General features: G+C 42.3%; 1 protein-coding gene across 1 annotated transcript in view; it reads right to left on the bottom strand.

Moving 5' to 3' along the window:
* Positions 1–9,732, bottom strand: part of LOC105493286 (TBC1 domain family member 9) — a 138,003-nt gene extending 128,271 nt beyond the window's left edge. Inside the window, exon 1 of the mRNA XM_011760824.2 lies at positions 9,261–9,732. Within this exon, the coding sequence (XP_011759126.1) occupies positions 9,261–9,390 (130 nt within the window). The 5' untranslated portion in view covers positions 9,391–9,732. The remainder of the gene's footprint in view (positions 1–9,260) is intronic.
* Between the last annotated feature and the right edge of the window lie 8,424 nt (positions 9,733–18,156).

The following is an 18,156-nucleotide window of genomic DNA, read 5'->3' as shown; positions in this document are numbered from 1 at the left end:
CAACTTTACTAATACAGTACTTACAAGCTGGCAAGATGAAAGCATTTATCCTAAAAACAAACAAACACCTCCTAACCAGTCAGAGCTTCATGAGTATCACTTTCTTATTTCTCCTACATTTCTGGGAGTTATCTGGTTGTTTGATTACGAAATGGAAAGTCTCCCTAGTTGTGGAGGTCTCCACTGAACGCAGTACGTCGAATTCCTGGACAGTCCAATGCTCTAGCTCAGATGGAACAATTTGATATGGACTTAATCTGTCTGCACTCTTATCATCTCCATGCCTATCTTCTTAAATCTCCCGAATTTGTTCACCCATGTTTCATCTCAAGATTAATAATATGACCCAGCAAAAACTGGCTTTTTCTTTCTTTTACATCTTTGTAAAGTTCAGTACCCTAAACATAGTTGATACACAAACACATTTCTGAGACAACTGTTTACTGAGCAAATCACACATTTGATTTTGTGTAACGAGAAACAGTCTCCATCTCTTGAGATCTTTTAACTTGAAGCCCTTATGTTCTAATTCACCTGGGATCCATTAAGCTCCTAAATTGCAGGCAAATTTTTGGAGTGCTTTCATTTTTCTCAAGGTAGAGTCCATAGCTTATTAGATTTTCAAATGGGGGGTGGTTATAAAAGGAAAATAAGGTTAACATACACCATTATAATTAATCTATTAGTTCATTTTCACGCTACTGATAAAGACATATCTGAGAGGGGACAATTTACAAAAGACTGAGGTTTAATTGACTCACAGTTCCACATGGCTGGGGAGGCCTCACAATTATGGTGGAAGATGAAGGAAGAGCAAAGGGATGTCTCACATGGCGTCCAGCAAAGAGAGAAATAAGAGTCAAGCGAAAGGGGTTTCCCCCTATAAAGCCATCAGCTCTCGTGAGACTTATTCACTACCACGAGAACAGTATGGCGGAAACTGCCCCCATGATTCAATTATTTCCACTGGGTCCCTCCCACAACATGTGGGAACCATGGGAGCTACAACTCAAGATGAGATTTGAGTGGGGACACAGCCAAACCATATCAGTCTTGTAAAGAATACTAAATAGGCCAGGTGCAGTGGCTCATGCCTATAATTCTAGCACTTTGGGAGGCCGAGGCAGGAGGACTACCTAAGCTCAGGATTTTGAGACCAGCCTGGGCAATACAGTGAAACCCCATCTCTATTAAATAAAAATAAATAAATAAATAAATGCATATAAAGAAGAATACTAAATAGGCTGGATGTGGTGGCTCACGCCTGTAATCCCAGCACTTTGTGAGGCCTAAGTGGGCAGATCATCTGAGGTCAGAAGTTTGAGACCAGCCTGGCCAACGTGGTGAAACCCCTCCTCTACTAAAAAAATACAAAAAAATTAGCTGGGCGTGGTGGCATGCACCTGTAGTCCTAGCTACTTGGGAGACTAAGGTAGGAGAATTGCTTGAACTCAGGAGGTGGAAGTTGCAGTGAGCCAAGATTGTGCCACTGCACTCCAGCCTGGATGACAGAGAGAGACTCTGTGTCAAAAAAAAAAAAAAAAAAAAAAAAAAAGAATAAATACATACAAAATCAAATAGGCTCGCACTTATTAGGTGTGGGACCTAGGGTAAATCACTCAATCTCTTTAAAGCCTTAGTTTCCTTTTCTACATACTGAGGATAATAATAGCATCTACCTTATAATGTCAGATAAGATAATCTATACCAACATCAACTAATCAGGACAACTATACACATTGGACAAAATATATTTTAAAATATCAAAAAATTAAAAAGCAACAAATTACCATACCTGAAGAAAAGACAGGCTCAAGGGGGAGAGCTCTGTATTTTAGAGTGACAGTTATTTTGGGAGGCGTGTGCCTCTTCCATAAGGGGCTGCTGAGCAGCTTAGAGTCTGGATGTGCTTTTAACAGAATCCTGGACTTAGGGGGACCAGGATAGGAGTTAGTACCATCAAAGAGGTAGGGCAGCTAATGATGCCACCTTTTCCTCTTTGGGTTGGGACGATGGAGGGCTACGACCTAATCATAACTGTAAATCCTAAGTAGGCAAATCCACTCAAGTTAGAGCTCAGCTTGAAAATATATCACTACCGCTGGGCACGGTGGCTCACGCCTGTAATCCCAGCACTTTGGGAGGCCGAGAAGGGTGGATCACGAGGTCAGGAGATCAAGACCATCCTGGCTAACATGGTGAAACCCCGTCTCTACTAAAATACAAAAAAATTAGCTGGGCGTGGTGGCGGGCGCCTGTAGTCCCAGCTACTCGGGAGGCTGAGGCAGGAGAATGGCGTGAACCCGGGAGGCGGAGCTTGCAGTGAGCCGAGATCGCGCCACTGCTCTCCAGCCTGGGCGACACAGCGAGACTCCGTCTCAAAAAAAACAAAAAAACAAAAACAATGAAAATATATCAGTACCAAAATTTAGTGATTTTGGTTTGCAACTGGCAAAAAAAAATTTTCTCATAGAAAATAATATTATCTTCTCCTTCAGATTAGTTTTACAAAGTAGAAGTACAATGTCCAGTTCATAATCAAAAGTAGCCAGACATAAAAAATGACATCAGAGCATGAATGAAAACTAGGAGAGAAAAACAGACAATAGAACAGGCTTATAAGAGCTCGAGATATTTAAGTTAATTGAGGCCTTACAAGAACCATACTTGCTCAAAAAAGACAAAAAAATAAGATTGAGAATTGTAAGAACTGAAAATTAGACAATGAATCAAATAGAAATTTTTGATTTAAAAAATAATTAAAAGCGGTTGGGCTGAACAGATTAAATACAGTTAAGGAGATAGTAATTAACTTGGAACAGAGATCAGAAAAAAGTAGCCAAAATGAAGTAAAACTTAAAAGGTAACAGACATAGAAGATTCGATGAGAATGTCTAACATATATGTAATTGGAGTGCCAGAAAGAGAGATGAGGGAATGAAAGAAAGGCAATATTTGAAGAGACAGTGGATGAGAAGTCTACTAACCCACGGAAAGACATATTAAAGAATACCTACTACCCCTAAGCAGGATTTTTAAACATCCACAAATTATCTAGATCATACTAAAACTGCAGAAGACCAAAGTCAAACAGAAAACCCTAAAAAGAGTTAGAGAAAAAAGACATATTACTCACAAAAGAACAACAATTCAGAGTGACAGTTTAACTCAAAAGAAATGATGTCTCAACCACGCTTTTTAAAAACATATTAAGTGCCAACCATTCAAAATAAAAATATCCTTCAAGAAAGAAAGCATAATGAAGACATTTGGAGACATACAAAAACTGAGAAAAGCTGTGACAAGCAGGTCCTCACTAATGGAAAGAGTAAAGGATGTTTTTCCTGGCAGTGGAAAATGGATTCCAGAAAAACCATCAGAGAGGGAAGAAGAAAGTAAAACAAAAACGGTAAACATGTAGAGATCTAACTGAATATAGGCTTTAAAATTAGTAACAACTGCATGTCCTTGGGTTGAAAATATGTTAAGAATTAAAATACATTATTACAACAAAAATGGTATGTAAATTGGGGGTGGGGAGTTAAAGTATTCCATGGTCTTTGCATTACATGAGAAAAGATTTAACACGTCAATTTAAAAAATAAAAAATAATGGCCAGGTGCAGTGACTGACACTTCTAATCCCAGCAATTTGGGAAGCTGAGGTGCGAGAATCACTTGAAGCCAGGAGTTTGAGACCAGCCTGGGCAACATAGTGAGACCCTGGCTTTCCTTTAAAAAAAAAAAAAGGTTAAAAAAAAAAGTACTGGTTAACAATATAATTTGATGAGTCAAAACTGCATATGTAATGTCCAGAATAACCACTAAAGAATAATAAAATGAATATAGAACTTCTAGCTAATAGAGTCTCAAAAATTGTAACTTAAAAAAAATTATTCCCATATCCCACCAAAAGGCAAGGAAGGCAAAATAAAAAGAACACAAGATAGCTAGAAAAAGTACAAAGCACTTAATAAAAGAGCAGATTTAAATCCAAGTCACATGGACATTAACTAAATAATACAATTAAGAGTGAAAAAATTTCAAAATTGAATAAGAAAAAGTCAACTGCCTGGGTATGGGGGCTCACACCTGTAATTCCAGCACTTTGAGATGTCAAGGTAGGAGAATTGGTTTAGGCCAGGAGTTTGAGACCAGCCTGGCCAATATAGTGAGACCCCATCTCTATTTATAAAAAAAAAATTAAATTATTAAACATTATAAAAAGGAAATAAATCAACTATCCCCTATTTATAAAAGACATATCTAAAACATAAGGATAGAGAAGAGTTGAAAGTAAAAGTATGAAAAAGAGATACCATAAAAATACTAACCAAATAAATCTATTCCAACCATAAGAATGAGACAAAAGCAATTCTGGAAATATATGTGAATATTTCATAATGATAAAATGCTCAATTCACCAGGAATATATTACAATTATAATGCAATAATGCTATATTATTAGGATTGCTTTATAAATGCAAGTTCAGGTAAACACTTGAAAATCAGTTACTATAAGTTACCACACTAACAGGATAAAGGAAAAATCATGATTACATTGATAAAAATGGAAAAGCATTTCTTAAAACTTCAGCATCCAAATATAATCAAAAACTCTTGGCAAACTAGGAATAAGAACTCCTCAAAATAAAATAAAATGAAAACAGGCAAGGAGAACAAAAATAAAAAAAAAAGAAACAAAAAATTTTACAAAAATTACCATACTTAACAATGAACAAATGTTGAAAGTCTTTCTTTTAAGACCTGGGAAGGGATAAGAGTACGTACAATTGCCACATCAATTCATAATTGTATATGAGGTCCTAGCCTGTCAAGAAAGGCAAAGACAATTTTTAAAAGCATAGGAATTACAAAAGAAATAAACTGTCAATATTAGCAGGTGATATGGTTGTCTATGTAGGAAATAAAAAAAAAAGAATTTACAGATAAATTACTAGAATTCATTTCTTAAGTTAGCTACATTTGGGATACAGGTGAATATATAAAACAACTATATTTCTACATCCCAGCAAAAAAGAAGCAGAAAATAAAATTTTAAAAAGACAGAATATACAACAGAGTGAAAAAAATATGAAATACCTAGGAATAAATATAATAAATGAAGCTTAAAACCTCTACAAAGAACACTATAAAACACTGAGAAAAAATTTTAAAGATCTAAATAAATAAAGGAATATACCATGTTCATGGACCAGAAGACTTGATACTAGAAAAGTAAAAATTTTGCCCAAATTTATTTACAGACTCAATGTAATGTCGATCAAAATCTCAATAGTTTTAACATCTTTGTTGCTGCTGTTGTTTTGTTTTGGTGAGACTTTGCAAGCTGATTCTAAAATACAGATGGGTCCCAACTTACAATGGTTCGACTTACAAATTTTTTTTAGTTTATAATGATGCAGAAACTATACAAATTCGGTTTGCTCCTTGACTTACAATAAGGTCACATCTGGATAAACTCACTGTAAATTGAGGATATTTTAAGTTAAAAAAATGCATCAATATTTTCAACTTACTGAAACATAACTCCACTGTAAGTAGAGGAGCATCTGTATTGTACTCAAATAGTCAAGAAACCTGTAGAGAACAAAGAACAAGATAATAGAACTTTATCTACTGCATATAAACTCTTACTATAAAAGTACAGTACACAATTACCCATGTAACTGTGCATGTAACCCCTGAATCTAAAAGAAAATTAAAACTACAGTGTGGTGTTGGTGCAAGAATATACTAATAAACAAAAGAAATAGAGTAGAAAACCCAAAACAGACCCACACATATGGGTACTTGATTTATGACAAGCATAGCTCTACAGAACAGTGAAGACAGAATAGCCTTCCCAATAAATCACGCTGGGGCAAATGAATGTCCACGAAAAATTAAAAATACAATACCTAACCCCTACTTCCCACAATATGCAAAAATTAATTCCCAGTGATCTATACATGTTAAGGTGGGGGTTAAAACTGTTACATTTCTAGAATATAGAAGAATGTCTTTATAACCACAGAGCAGGAAAAGACTTATTGAATAGAACACAATAAAATATTAACCATAAAGGAAATGGTATCTAAAAGGAAATGGTATCTAAAAAGGACTTAAGGAATTTTAAAAATTAAGAATCTCTGTTCATCCTTTACAGAGTAAATAGGTAAGGAACAAATGAAGATTTTGCCACACATGTAACAGTGGACTCATACCCAGAATATATTTTTTAAATTTCTGCAAGTTAGTAAGAAAAAAGACAATCCAGTTGAAAAATGGACAGGAGACTTGAACAATCATATCTCAAAATATTCCAAATGGCGAATAAACATATGGAAAAATGCTCAACTTCATCAGTCAGGAAAAAGCAAATTAACCCTGCGATGTGACATTACTCCAAAACCACAACAATGGCTAAAATTATAAAGACTGACAGTGTTGACAAGGATACATGATGGAACAAGGGAAACTTCCATATGCTGCTGGTGGGATTATATTGGTACAACTACTCTGGAAAACTGTTTGGTATCATCTACTGAAGTTGATAATACATTATAAGCTAGCAATTCCTCTCCTGTTTATAGAGCAAAAAGAAATGTATGCCCACAGGCACCAAGAAACATGTCCCAAAATGACCACAGCCACATGATCCATAATGCCCCCAAATGGACCATCCAATGGTCCACCAACAATACAGTTGATAAACACATAAATAAATTGTGGTATACTCATATCATAGTTTTCTACACAGAACAGAAAAATGAATGAATTACAACCACCAGCAACAAAATGAATATCACATGCACAAGGCTGAGCAAAAGAATCCAGACACAAACGAATACATACTCTATAATTCCATTTCATTTCTTGCCAAAAAAAAAAAAAAAGGCAAAACCAAAATATAGAGTTTAGGGATATGTTCTTTGGAAAAACTATAAAGAAAAATCAAGGAAGTATTTACAAAAAAAAACATGAGGACAGTTTTTATCTTTGGGGGAGGTGACAATGATTGACTGAGAATCACAAGGGGGCTTTTGGCACAATAGCAGTGTTCTATTTTTTTAATCCTGGTGTTGGTTGCCAAGTGTTCACTTTGTACTAGATCACTGCACTTTGCATCTGATGTCTGTAATTTTATGTATATGTATGAAATCTGTCAAAGGGAGTTAAATAAATCAATCAAATGCATCCACAATAGAAGAAGGACTTCATTGCATCAATGCCTATATATATAGCTTGGAATCAGGAACCCAGAATATCTTAATTTTTAAAAAATGTTAAGTGTCCTCAACTTTGACCCATTGTTTTTTACAGCTTTCTGTGCTAATCTTTCCATGACAATGATTTCAATGATTCCATTAATAAGCGTAATTGCTGTGATTTCTCAATTTACAAGATGTAATTTTACCTATGTGAAATAAGTCATTGATGACAAGATGAGATTTCAAGTGGACTGTAGTCAGTTATAGCTCTAAAAACCAGTAAGAACACAATACAAATGTTAAGCAGAAAAAGAAGGCTCTGAATCCCTGAATTTTTCACATCCTATTGCAAATGATACAGGTAAATGAATGCTTAATGTTTACAAGGTGTAGGAGGGTTAACTGCAGAAGGAAACGTTCTTTTTTACTACAGTAAATTATCTACTCTATGTTGTTGTCCTAGGCTTAAAGGACTATGTGGGCCTGGCAAGGTGGCTCACGCCTGTAATCCCAGCACTTCAGGAGGCCAAGGTGGGCAAATTAATTTGAGATCACGAGTTCAAGACCAGCCTGGTCAACATGGTGAAATCTCGTCTCTATTAAAAATACAAAAAAATTAGCCGGGCATGGTGGTTCATGCCTGTAGTCCCAGCTACTCAGGAGGCTGAGGCAGGAGAATCGCTTGAACCTGGGAGGAGGAGGTTGCAGTGAGCCAAGATCGCACCACTGCACTCCAGCCTGGGCAACAGAGCAAGACTCTGTTTCAAAAAAAAAGGACAATGTAGGCTGACTCCAATATTAGACCTGTAAATTACACAGTAACATTTAGAGTTAGATAACTTCTACAAAGTGAACTGGAAAATCCTGGTATCAGATCACTAGTCAGTATTTCCAGAATGGGGCCTGGAGCTCTGCACATTTATCTTTTCTGGTAGAAGCAAGATCCTTCAAACATACCAGTATATATTGTACCACATGACACTTGAATTTTAATCTTGAGAAAATTAGTTTATAAATATAATTATAAGTAAATACATATATCAAGAATCTTTATTTCATAGCACAGCATTTGAAAGCAACAATTTACCTAGTGTGCAAACCCCAGGTGATATATGAGGTTGATAAATGCTCAACTCTGAGGAGGTCAAAGTTCATCTCTTTTTTGCAGTCTCCTTCCTAGTGAAACTTCTACTATTTCTTCTACTAACTTTTTCACTGTACAAAGTATTCCAGTTCTGTTCGTTCTAAATAACGCAAAGAGGGAGAAGGTCCAATTTCTCTAGTATGGTATGAGTTCAAGATTATTTCGAATATGGCACTACTTTGGATATAGGTCTAACTGATCTTATTATCCTGAATGATATGATATGGCTTCAGCAACAATTACAATAATACCTTGAAGGAAGGGGGTTTAGGGAAGATGTGATTGAGCCAAAATAGTTAAAATGCAGTTATGCAGCCAATTATTTTTACTACTAGAACCAGACAGCTTGCTTTGCTTTATTTCTAATCAGGTGAAACAAAAGAATTCCTGTTTCCTTATTCATTCTCTTCGGTCATAACTCATCTAGGAAATGACCACATCAGTTCCTTACTGATCGCTTCCCTGGAAACAAAAGAGCATTTTACACCTGATCCTGCTGTTGCCAGTAAAGAAAGTGGAGTAAAAATTAACCTTCTTCCTTCCGTCTTCTCCATTTGGAAAACAGTATTTTTAAGGGGGGGAGGGGAAGGGAATGCTGCATTCAATTTATAGGGGATAATACATTCCCTCCGCCCCAGACTCACTCTTTTCCATTCTCCTCAACATCATCCACTTAAAGAACGCTCAGTACGCTAAGGGCCCCAAAGCCTGACAGAGTCAAAAAAGAAGCATCTCTGCCCAACCTGAACAGCACGACTTTCGAAGCCTCGCACACAAGGAGGCAGGGCGAGTCGCCCAGCCCCAGGGGACCGGGCGGCGTCTCCGGAGCCTGCAGCCCAGGGCCGCGGGCGGGGCCGCAGCGCTCCCGGCTCCCCTCCTGCAGGGATCAGCCAGGGTCCTTACCCGCCAGTCCGCCGCCGCCGCCTCCATCGCCGGCGTGGCCCTTCCTCCGCTGTAGGATGAAGTATGGGTTGGCCCTCTCGGTGATCCACAGCGCGTTGGCCAGCAACACCTCCTCGGGGTTCACCCACATGGTCCTGGCCGCCGCGGGCGGGCGCACAATGGGCCCGTGGGTCGGGTCCTGCACCCACCACCGCGACAGGCGCGCACTCCTGGGCACACGCGCGCCCGACCGCCCGCCCGTCCGCTAGGTGCGGCGGCGGCGGCAGGCGACTTCAGGGGGCGGCCTGCGGCGACCGGGCCACAACAAAGCCCCAGAAGGAGGCCGGGGAGGACGGCGAGGACGCGGGCGCGGCGAGCAGCATCCTCCCCGCAGCGCCGCCGCCCCGCGAGAGCCCGCGGCCGCAGACGCCCGGGCCTGGCGCTCTGCAGCCCGGCTCCGGCCCACGGCGGCGGGAGGAGCTGGAGGAGGAGGAAGAGGAGGAGGAAGGGAGCGGGAGGAGGAGGAAGTGGTATAGCTCAGTCCCGGGATGCGGCTCGGCGGCGGGCAGGGCTGCGGGCCACCCGAGTGGATTCGGCCCCGCGGTCAGGGCCAAGCTGGGCTGGGGCGCTGCTGCTCCCGCGGCGCCGACCGGAGCTCCAGGGCCCCTGCCGTCTCTACCTGCTGGAGCTAGCGAAGTGGCCGCGCCTTAACGCGGCGTGTCGGGACCGGTGGCGCCACTAGCGAAGCCCAGCTCCCTGCTGGAAGGACGCTCCGGACACTGCGAATGAATGACGACAACGCGGCTCACTTGGAGCGGGTCCGGATTTCCGCGGACTCGGTACCTCCGCGGGCTCTGTGCGCCGAGCTGGGCAGCTGTGGCTGGCTTCGGGGGAACCTTCGGGGGAAGCTCCTGGGGACCGTGTGCCAAGCACTGGGCCCGACGCCCATCCCAGCAGGGAGGACGCCGCCAGCCTGCGTGGGTGTGTGTGTGCTGTTTGTGTTTAAGGTTGACGCTCTGTGGGATAGCGCCACCCCTTTTCCCAGGAAACGTGTTTCAAGGTTCCAGACCTGGAGCTCGGTTAGAGACCCGGGTCGGAAGCCAACGCAGCCAATGGTCGTCGATGTTTTTGTTTCCTGCATCCCCAGGGCAAGTCATGCGCTAAACTTGTCACCGCTTGTGACCCCTCCCCCTCTCCATGCCGTTGTAATTAAAGTGGCCTAGCTAAGTGCATTACATCACTTCTTTCCTTGACCTGTAGGGCATGAGCAATAGCGAAGTTGGAAGCGGCCCAAAAGCTTAGACCAACTAATTCACACCACAGCTGTTCCTATATCGCATTTGGGGCTTCGAAAACTGGGCATGGCAGAATTTTAAAATTTATCCACGCTGGTAGATGGATTTTTTTTTTTAATCAGTGAAACCCGAAACACACAAAGCAGGCCAGCTTTATCCCTAGACAGTTTCAGTTTCCCCAAATACTTCGAGCTTCCTGTGGTGATCACAGCCCATCTGCCTGCATATCTGATGACCTTTTTTTTTTTTTGCCATCCCTCCCAGGAGATCTGGAGGATAGTTCAGGCAAAAAAAAAAAAAAAAAAGGCTCCTCTTCCCAAATGATGGGAATTTAGCAGACCCTGCTTTGTTGTGGATGCTGGGCGATCCTAGGGACTTTTCCCTTTCCAAATGAGTAAAGATTCAAATGAGACTTTCTTGTGTGGGCTTCAAAATTGTGACTCTTGTAGCTCCGACTTGAATTGTTGAATTCCTTCAAATAGTAGAATGAGCAAATCACCAGCCATTCTAATGAGACTGCCATTGCATCTGTTCGCTTCCCACCCCTTGGGCTCTCAAGGAATGGAAGTTTCCCTTGATGTTACCACACAGACTGATCTACCTCTTCCAGGCATCAGTGGAAACCTGATATATTTAACACAGACTCAAAAAAGTCATTTGGCACTTTTGGTCACAGTGCAGTGCCTTCAGTCACAAAATCTGCAAATGAAAAGCAAACAAGATTACAAGTCATACATATGTAAAAATTATATTAATATATCATGTAACTTTTATATTTTTGAAGTGTTTCCATAGGTATTCTTTTACTTGATATAATTGGTATTTTAAAAAACTAGGTGCCTTTATACCATGTCGGGGTTTGGAAAATGATACCACAAAGCATGGTGCTTTGGCATGCTGAGTACTTTGAACTGAAGGAGATTGAAAGGCCTCAGAAGCAGTTTCTCTCTGACCTTCTCCTGCCCTCCTGTCTCCCACCTCTCTTTCTCCCCCAAAGTGAGTCATGGAAACTGAAGGCCAGTCATAGAAACTAAAATCCCTCTCCCCAAAGCAAGCTACAAAACCTAGAAATATTATCATTCCTCACTTTTCTGTGTAAGAACAGGCATAAAGAATAGAGAAATAAAGAAATTATCTACCCTACCTTGTCTGATAGTAGGTCTCCTTTCCAAAGGAGTCCTGCTCTAAACCCAGCAGGAGGGAAAGTTACATGGAGAGGCCAAGAAGAATCTGAAAAGACAGGCTGGGTCTCTGTTCTCAGTCGAGAACCATTGGATCTTACCCTTCTGTCCAACCACATCTACGTGGCTGCCCACTCTTCATTGAACCTAAGCACCAAAAATGGACAGAGCGAGACTCTGTCTCGAGAAAATAAACAGGCTGGGCACAGTGGCTCATGCCTGCAACCCCAGCATTTTGGTAGGCGGAGCCAGGAGAACCCCATCTCTATTAAACCAGAGAGACCCCATCTCTATTTTAAAAAATAGACAGATTTCCCTGGGTCTTTCCGTCTTCATTTCTGAAGGTTCCCATGTCACCTAAAACTTTGGTTAAACAAATGTGTTATGCTTTTCTATTGTTAACCTGTCTTTTGTTATAGGTGTGTTGGCTATGACCCTTATGGGAAGGAAAGATATCACACATTTTCCCCTACAACAATCTTTTGTTTTTGTTTTGTTTGAGAGAAAGTCTTACTCTGTTACCTAGGTTGGAGTGCAGTGGCACGATCTCAGCTCACTGCAACCTTCACCTCCCAGTTCAAGCAATTCTCTCACCTCAGCCTCCTGAGTAGCTGGGACTACAAGTGCCAGCCACGACGCCCAGCTGATTGTTGTATTTTTAGGAGAGACGGGGTTTAACCATGTTGGCCAGGCTGGTCTTGAACTCCTGACCTCAAGTGATCCGCCCGCCTCAGGGCCTCCCAAAGTGCCGGAAGCCACCATGCCTGGCCTACAACAATCTTTTGGCGTGCCCTTGGCATGCTGCTTAAAGTTGTGGTTTCACACCAAAACCTATACCCTAGCCCCAAAATGTAAGTTACTTTGGCCTTTTTTATATACTGGTACCAAATGCTATTTACTTATACAATTTATGCATTCATTCATTCATTCACTTACTCAACATATAATTATTGAATGCCTACTATACCCTAAGCCTTGGAATAAAAAGTGAACAAGGCCAGGCGTGGTGGCTCATGCCTGTAATCTTAGCACTTTGGGAGGCTGAGGCGGGTGGATTGCCTGAGCTCAGGAGTTTGAGACCAGCCCGAACAACACAGTTAAACCCCATCTCTACTAAAATACAAAAAATTAGCCGGCATGGCACTGTGCAACTGTAGTCCCAGCTACTCAGGAGGCTGAGGCAGGAGAATTGCTAGAACCCGGGAGGCGGAGGTTGCAGTGAGCCGAGATCGCACCACTGCACTCCAGTCTGGACGACAGAATGAAAAAAAGTGAACAAAACTACAAAGTCCCTGCTTTTGTGAAGATTAAAGTGTAACCAAAACAAGTTTATAAAAATTTGCTTTGAGAACAAGATAGGACACCAAGAGGAAAGAAGAAAAATATTAAAATCCTTAGCCATTTTCTAGTTTCTTGGAAGACTTAGAGCACATTCTCTCCGGGAAATTAGGACTGCCATTATTATCATGACTTGTGATAACCTGTAGTAAAAGGACATTGCAAAAGACTAGAGAAACTATAAGGAGTTTGTGGTGGCTTTCCAGTCCCATACTGCTACCTACTCAATTAAATGTGTCTTTGAAAAAACAAAAGACAATCAAATATACCTAGACAAGAAATGACACAAGGAGAATCTAATTAATCTAACTAGTTCCTCTGTGAAATAGATGACTATTTTTAGCTTTCAATTTATTCTCACAGGTTTTAAGCCCTAGGATAGTCTCAGACCACCTGAGGAGGAAAAGCATTCAACAGATGGCTAGATAAGGTAGAGGTAGATGATGTCTGTCCCTCCCTCCCTCCCTCCCTCCGTCCCTCCCTCCCTCTCTCCCTCCGTCCCTCCCTCCCTCCCTCCCTCCCTCCCTCCGTCCCTCCCTCCGTCCCTCCCTCCCTCTCTCCCTCCCTCCCTCCCTCTCTCCCTCCCTCCCTCCCTCTCTCCCTCTCTCCCTCCCTCCCTCCGTCCCTCCCTCCCTCTCTCCTTCCCTCCCTCCCTCCCTCTGTCCCTCTCTCCCTCCCTCCCTCCCTCCCTCCCTCCCTCTCTCCCTCCCTCCCTCCGTCCCTCCCTCCCTCTCTCCCTCCCTCCCTCCCTCCGTCCCTCCCTCCCTCCCTCTCTCCCTCCTTCCTTCCTTCCTTCCTTCCTTCCTTCCTTCCTTCCTTCCTTCCTTCCTTCCTTCCTTCCTTCCTTCTTGCAGAGTCTTGCTCTGTCATGCATGACTGCAGTCTACAGTGCAGTGGCACGATCTTGGCTCACTGCAACCTCCGCCTCCTGGGTTCAAGCAGTTCTCCTGCCTCAGCTTTCCCAGCAGCTGGGATTACAGGTGCCCACCACTGTGCCTGACTAATTTTTGTGTTTTTTAAGTAAAGATGGGGTTTCATCATCTTTGCCAGGCTGGTCTTGAACTCCAGACCTCATGATCCACCCACTTCGGTCTCCCAAAGTTCTGGGATTACAGGCGTGAGCCACTGCGCCCAGCCTTGTTTTTCTGTCCCTCAGGTCTCTCACTCTCCCCTCCAACCCTAATAGGTTTCCCTTTTTTTTTTTTTTTTTGAGACGGAGTCTCTCTCTGTCACCTAGCCTGGAGTGCAGTGCTGCCATCTTGGCTCACTACAACCTCTGCCTCCCAGGTTCAAGCGATTCTCCCAGCTCAGCCTCCCAAATAGCTGGGATTATAGGCGTGAGCCACCACGCCCAGCTAATTTTTGTATTTTTAGTAGAAATGGGGTTTTACCACGTTGACCAGACTGGTCTCAAACTCCTGACCTCAGGTGATCTGCCCGCCTTGGCCTCCCAAAGTGCTGGGATTATAGGCGTGAGCCACCACGCCCGGCTGACCCTGATAGGGTTCTGACTGCTTGACGTTTGAGCAGTTAAGCCATGTATTTCTTAGTGGGAAGATCTGACTGATGCAAAATTCCAAGTGTAGTTAGTTAGTCTTTGGCAATTTCCACCCCCATTTCTGCAGTATGCCCTCCTTTTCTGCTTTTTCACCTTCACAGTGGTGTGTTTTCCTCCTTATCCTCACTCTTCTCCCACTCAGTCCTCTGCTTGGTCTTCTTGGGACTTGCCTCACTTTGGAAATAGCATGGAGTCTCAGAAGCACTGTGCCCACACATCCCGCCTCCCAACTGCAGTGTCTGCTCCTTCATGGCTCAATTCTCCCAGAAGCAACGGGACAAAGGCTGCAGAACATGGGTGTTAATAACCATTCCAGGTCGGGCACGGTGGCTCACGCCTGTAATCCCAGCACTTTGGGAGGCCGAGGTGAGTGGATCACTTGAGGTCAGGAGTTCAAGACCAGCCTGGCCAACATGGTGAAACCCCGTCTCTACTAAAAATACAAACATTAGCCAGGCATAGTGGCACATGCCTGTAATCTCAGCTACTTGGGAGGCTGAGGCAGGAGAATCACTTGAACTCAGGAGGCGAAGTTTACTGTGAGCCAAGATTGCACTACTGCACTCCAGCCTGGGCAACAGAGACTCTGTCTCAAAACAAACAATCAAACAACAACAAATAACATTGCACTGCCCAGCAGTCCCAGGAGTGGTCAACTAGTAGAAAATTCAGTTTCAGTTTCAGCAGAGAATTCACCCAGCAGAGTAATAAAGTGCTAATGCTTCCTTGGAAGAAATCTTTTAGGCTTCCTATCTGAAGATAACATTTTAACAACAGCTTTTTTTAAAAAAATAATTAATTCACCTATCTTTGATATCCAACCTGGAGGGGCAGTAGCTGTAGTAGGATATTGGGAATTTCTTTTTTTTTTTTTTTTTTGAGACGGAGTCTCGCTCTGTCGCCCAGGCTGGAGTGCAGTGGCCGGATCTCAGCTCACTGCAAGCTCCGCCTCCCGGGTTTTACGCCATTCTCCTGCCTCAGCCTCCCGAGTAGCTGGGACTACAGGCACCCGCCACCTCGCCCGGCTAGTTTTTTGTATTTTTAGTAGAGACGGGGTTTCACCATGTTAGCCAGGATGGTCTCGATCTCCTGACCTTGTGATCCGCCCTTCTCGGCCTCTCAAAGTGCTGGGATTACAGGCTTGAGCCACCGCGCCCGGCTGATATTGGGAATTTCTTATACCCACTGAGGTAGAAGAAGGATGACCAATGGGGATAGCAAAGAGTAATATTGCTTTGAAGATCCAATACTTTGAAGTTGCTGAAATCTGTATTAGTCGAGATTCTCTAAAGAGACAGAACCAATACACTATATACTATGAGAGAGAATTTTTAGAAGAATCAGCCTGGAGTTCTGATGTCCAAGGATAGAGAAGAAGAATATGTGGTCAGCAAAATGTCCAAGAACAGGAAAAGAAGATCTGTATATAAGATCCATGTTCACCTTTTCTCCGTTTTAGTTCTCTCTAGGACCTCAGCTGACTAAATGGTGTTCTCCTCCACAATGAGAGTGAATCCTTCCTCCTAGTTCACTTAGACTCACACGCTAATCTCCTCTGGAAACACCGTCACACATGCACTTAAAATTAATGCTTTCCTAGCTCTCTTGGTATTCCTTAATTCAGTCAAGTAGCTACCTAAAATTAACTATCTCAATATAGAGACCACAGTGGATCTGAGTTGCTGAACCAGCTGAAGAAACTAGATCAACCAGTCACCACATTGTCAACTCTGCAAGTAATAGAGCTAATTGATACAGAAGCCACAGTTTGGTTATTTTAGCTTTAAGTGAATGAACAGTTCTGCAGCCAGGACCATCCTTATAGTATGATTGAAGGGAAAAGATTCCTCAAAATAGCTCCTACTGTAACAGTGCTACCTTGCATCCATTCATTAAATCATTCCACTTTCACTTACATTCTGAGATGCTCTGGAAATAAAGAATAAATGAAACTCCCTCCCTCCCTCCTTCCCTCCCTTCCCCCTTCCCCCCTCCCTCCCTCCCTCCCTCCCTCCCTCCCTTCCTTCCTTCCTTCCTGCCTTCTTTCCTTCCTTCCTTCCTTCCTTCCTTCCTTCCTTCCCTCCTTCCTTCCACAGGGTCTTGCTCTGTTGCCAAAGCTGGAGTGCAATGGTGCAAACATGGCTCACTGTAGCCGTAAGCTCCTGGGTTCAAGCAATTCTCCCACCTTAGCCTCCTGAGTAACTGGGACTACAGGTGTGTGCCACCACATCCAGCTAATTTTTAAATTGTTTTGTAGAGATGGGGTCTCCCCATGTTGTCCAGGCTGGTCTTGAACTCTTGGGCTCAAGCAATCTTCCTGCCTCAGCCTCTCAAAGTGCTGAGATTACAGGCAAGAGCCACTGCACCCAGCCAAAACATTGTTTCTTTCTATGTTGGGGACATTGTGGTCGATGACCTCTGTCAAATGTATCTGTGTTCCTGGAACGAAGGAAGGAAAGAAGACCCTAGCCTCTCTGAGGGAAGAATAAAGCTAAACATTAGCAGAGATTTATTTTCAGACTATTTGTCATTAAGCAGGGCAAGTTTTTGTGTTTTTGTTTTGTTTTGTCTTTTCATGAAAGAGTCAAACCTAAGGGCAAGTTTTAATGGTTGGGAAAGAATGATAAATAAGGAAGAGACTTTAGAACAAAGGGCAAGGTGGTGAAACACTTTTCCTACTTCACAATTATCTACTGCAAGTTCCCTGAGGGTCAGGACCCTCTTTGTTGGTGTTCCTTTGGTGTTCACATGATGACTGAATTTCTCAACTTACGTTTACAGATTTAGAAAAAAAAGGCCCTAGGAGACCCTGAACATAGTTATATTGAACTCTTCATTTTATATACAAGGAATGAAAGCCCAGAATAAGGAAAAGACTTGACTAGGGTCACTTGGATAATTAATAGCAAAGTTGGAAGTTGGTCTTATTTAGAAGACTATGAAGAACCTGAATACAAATTGCAACTTTTCCCTCTTTCATTACACATTATTTGTCACATTTTTCCCTCAAGAATTAAGTTTATATTTATATGATGCTTTCATGCCATTACCTATCACTGTGGTCTGGATGTTGAAACCTATCCACTGCTTGGCCAGATATAAGCCCTATGCCTGCCCTGGTGTTGGTGGTGGCAGAGGAGAGGTGACAGTGTGTGAGGAATAGTCCCCAGGGAAAAAATCAGAGAACTATGAGAATAAGGAGACAGGGTCATGGGCAAGCCTATGTGACAGAGGTCTACTACACAACCTACTACTGACAACTTGTTTTTTGGTGACTATATCTTCTTGAATGTAATTTGATATTGCATGTTAATATCAAAAAATGTAACATGTTTTGTTTTCTGCTAACAAACCTAGTGGTTTGACTCTTGATAATTATGGTCAGAAGTCATTTGAGTTACTTAATTTTTTTTTTATATTTAAAGAAATTATTGCAAAGGTTCAGATAGACTAAACTAGTACCAGAGTAGCAAGCTCTCCGATCAGGACAGGTGCAGTGGCTTACACCTGTAATCATAGCACTTTGAAAGACCAAGGTGAGAGAA

This window comes from Macaca nemestrina, chromosome 3 (genome assembly GCF_043159975.1).
Source record: "Macaca nemestrina isolate mMacNem1 chromosome 3, mMacNem.hap1, whole genome shotgun sequence".
In the NCBI taxonomy this organism is placed as follows: Eukaryota; Metazoa; Chordata; class Mammalia; order Primates; family Cercopithecidae; genus Macaca; species Macaca nemestrina.
The sequence above is the reverse complement of the archived record's forward strand: the minus strand, read 5'-3'. Positions and strand labels throughout refer to the sequence as shown.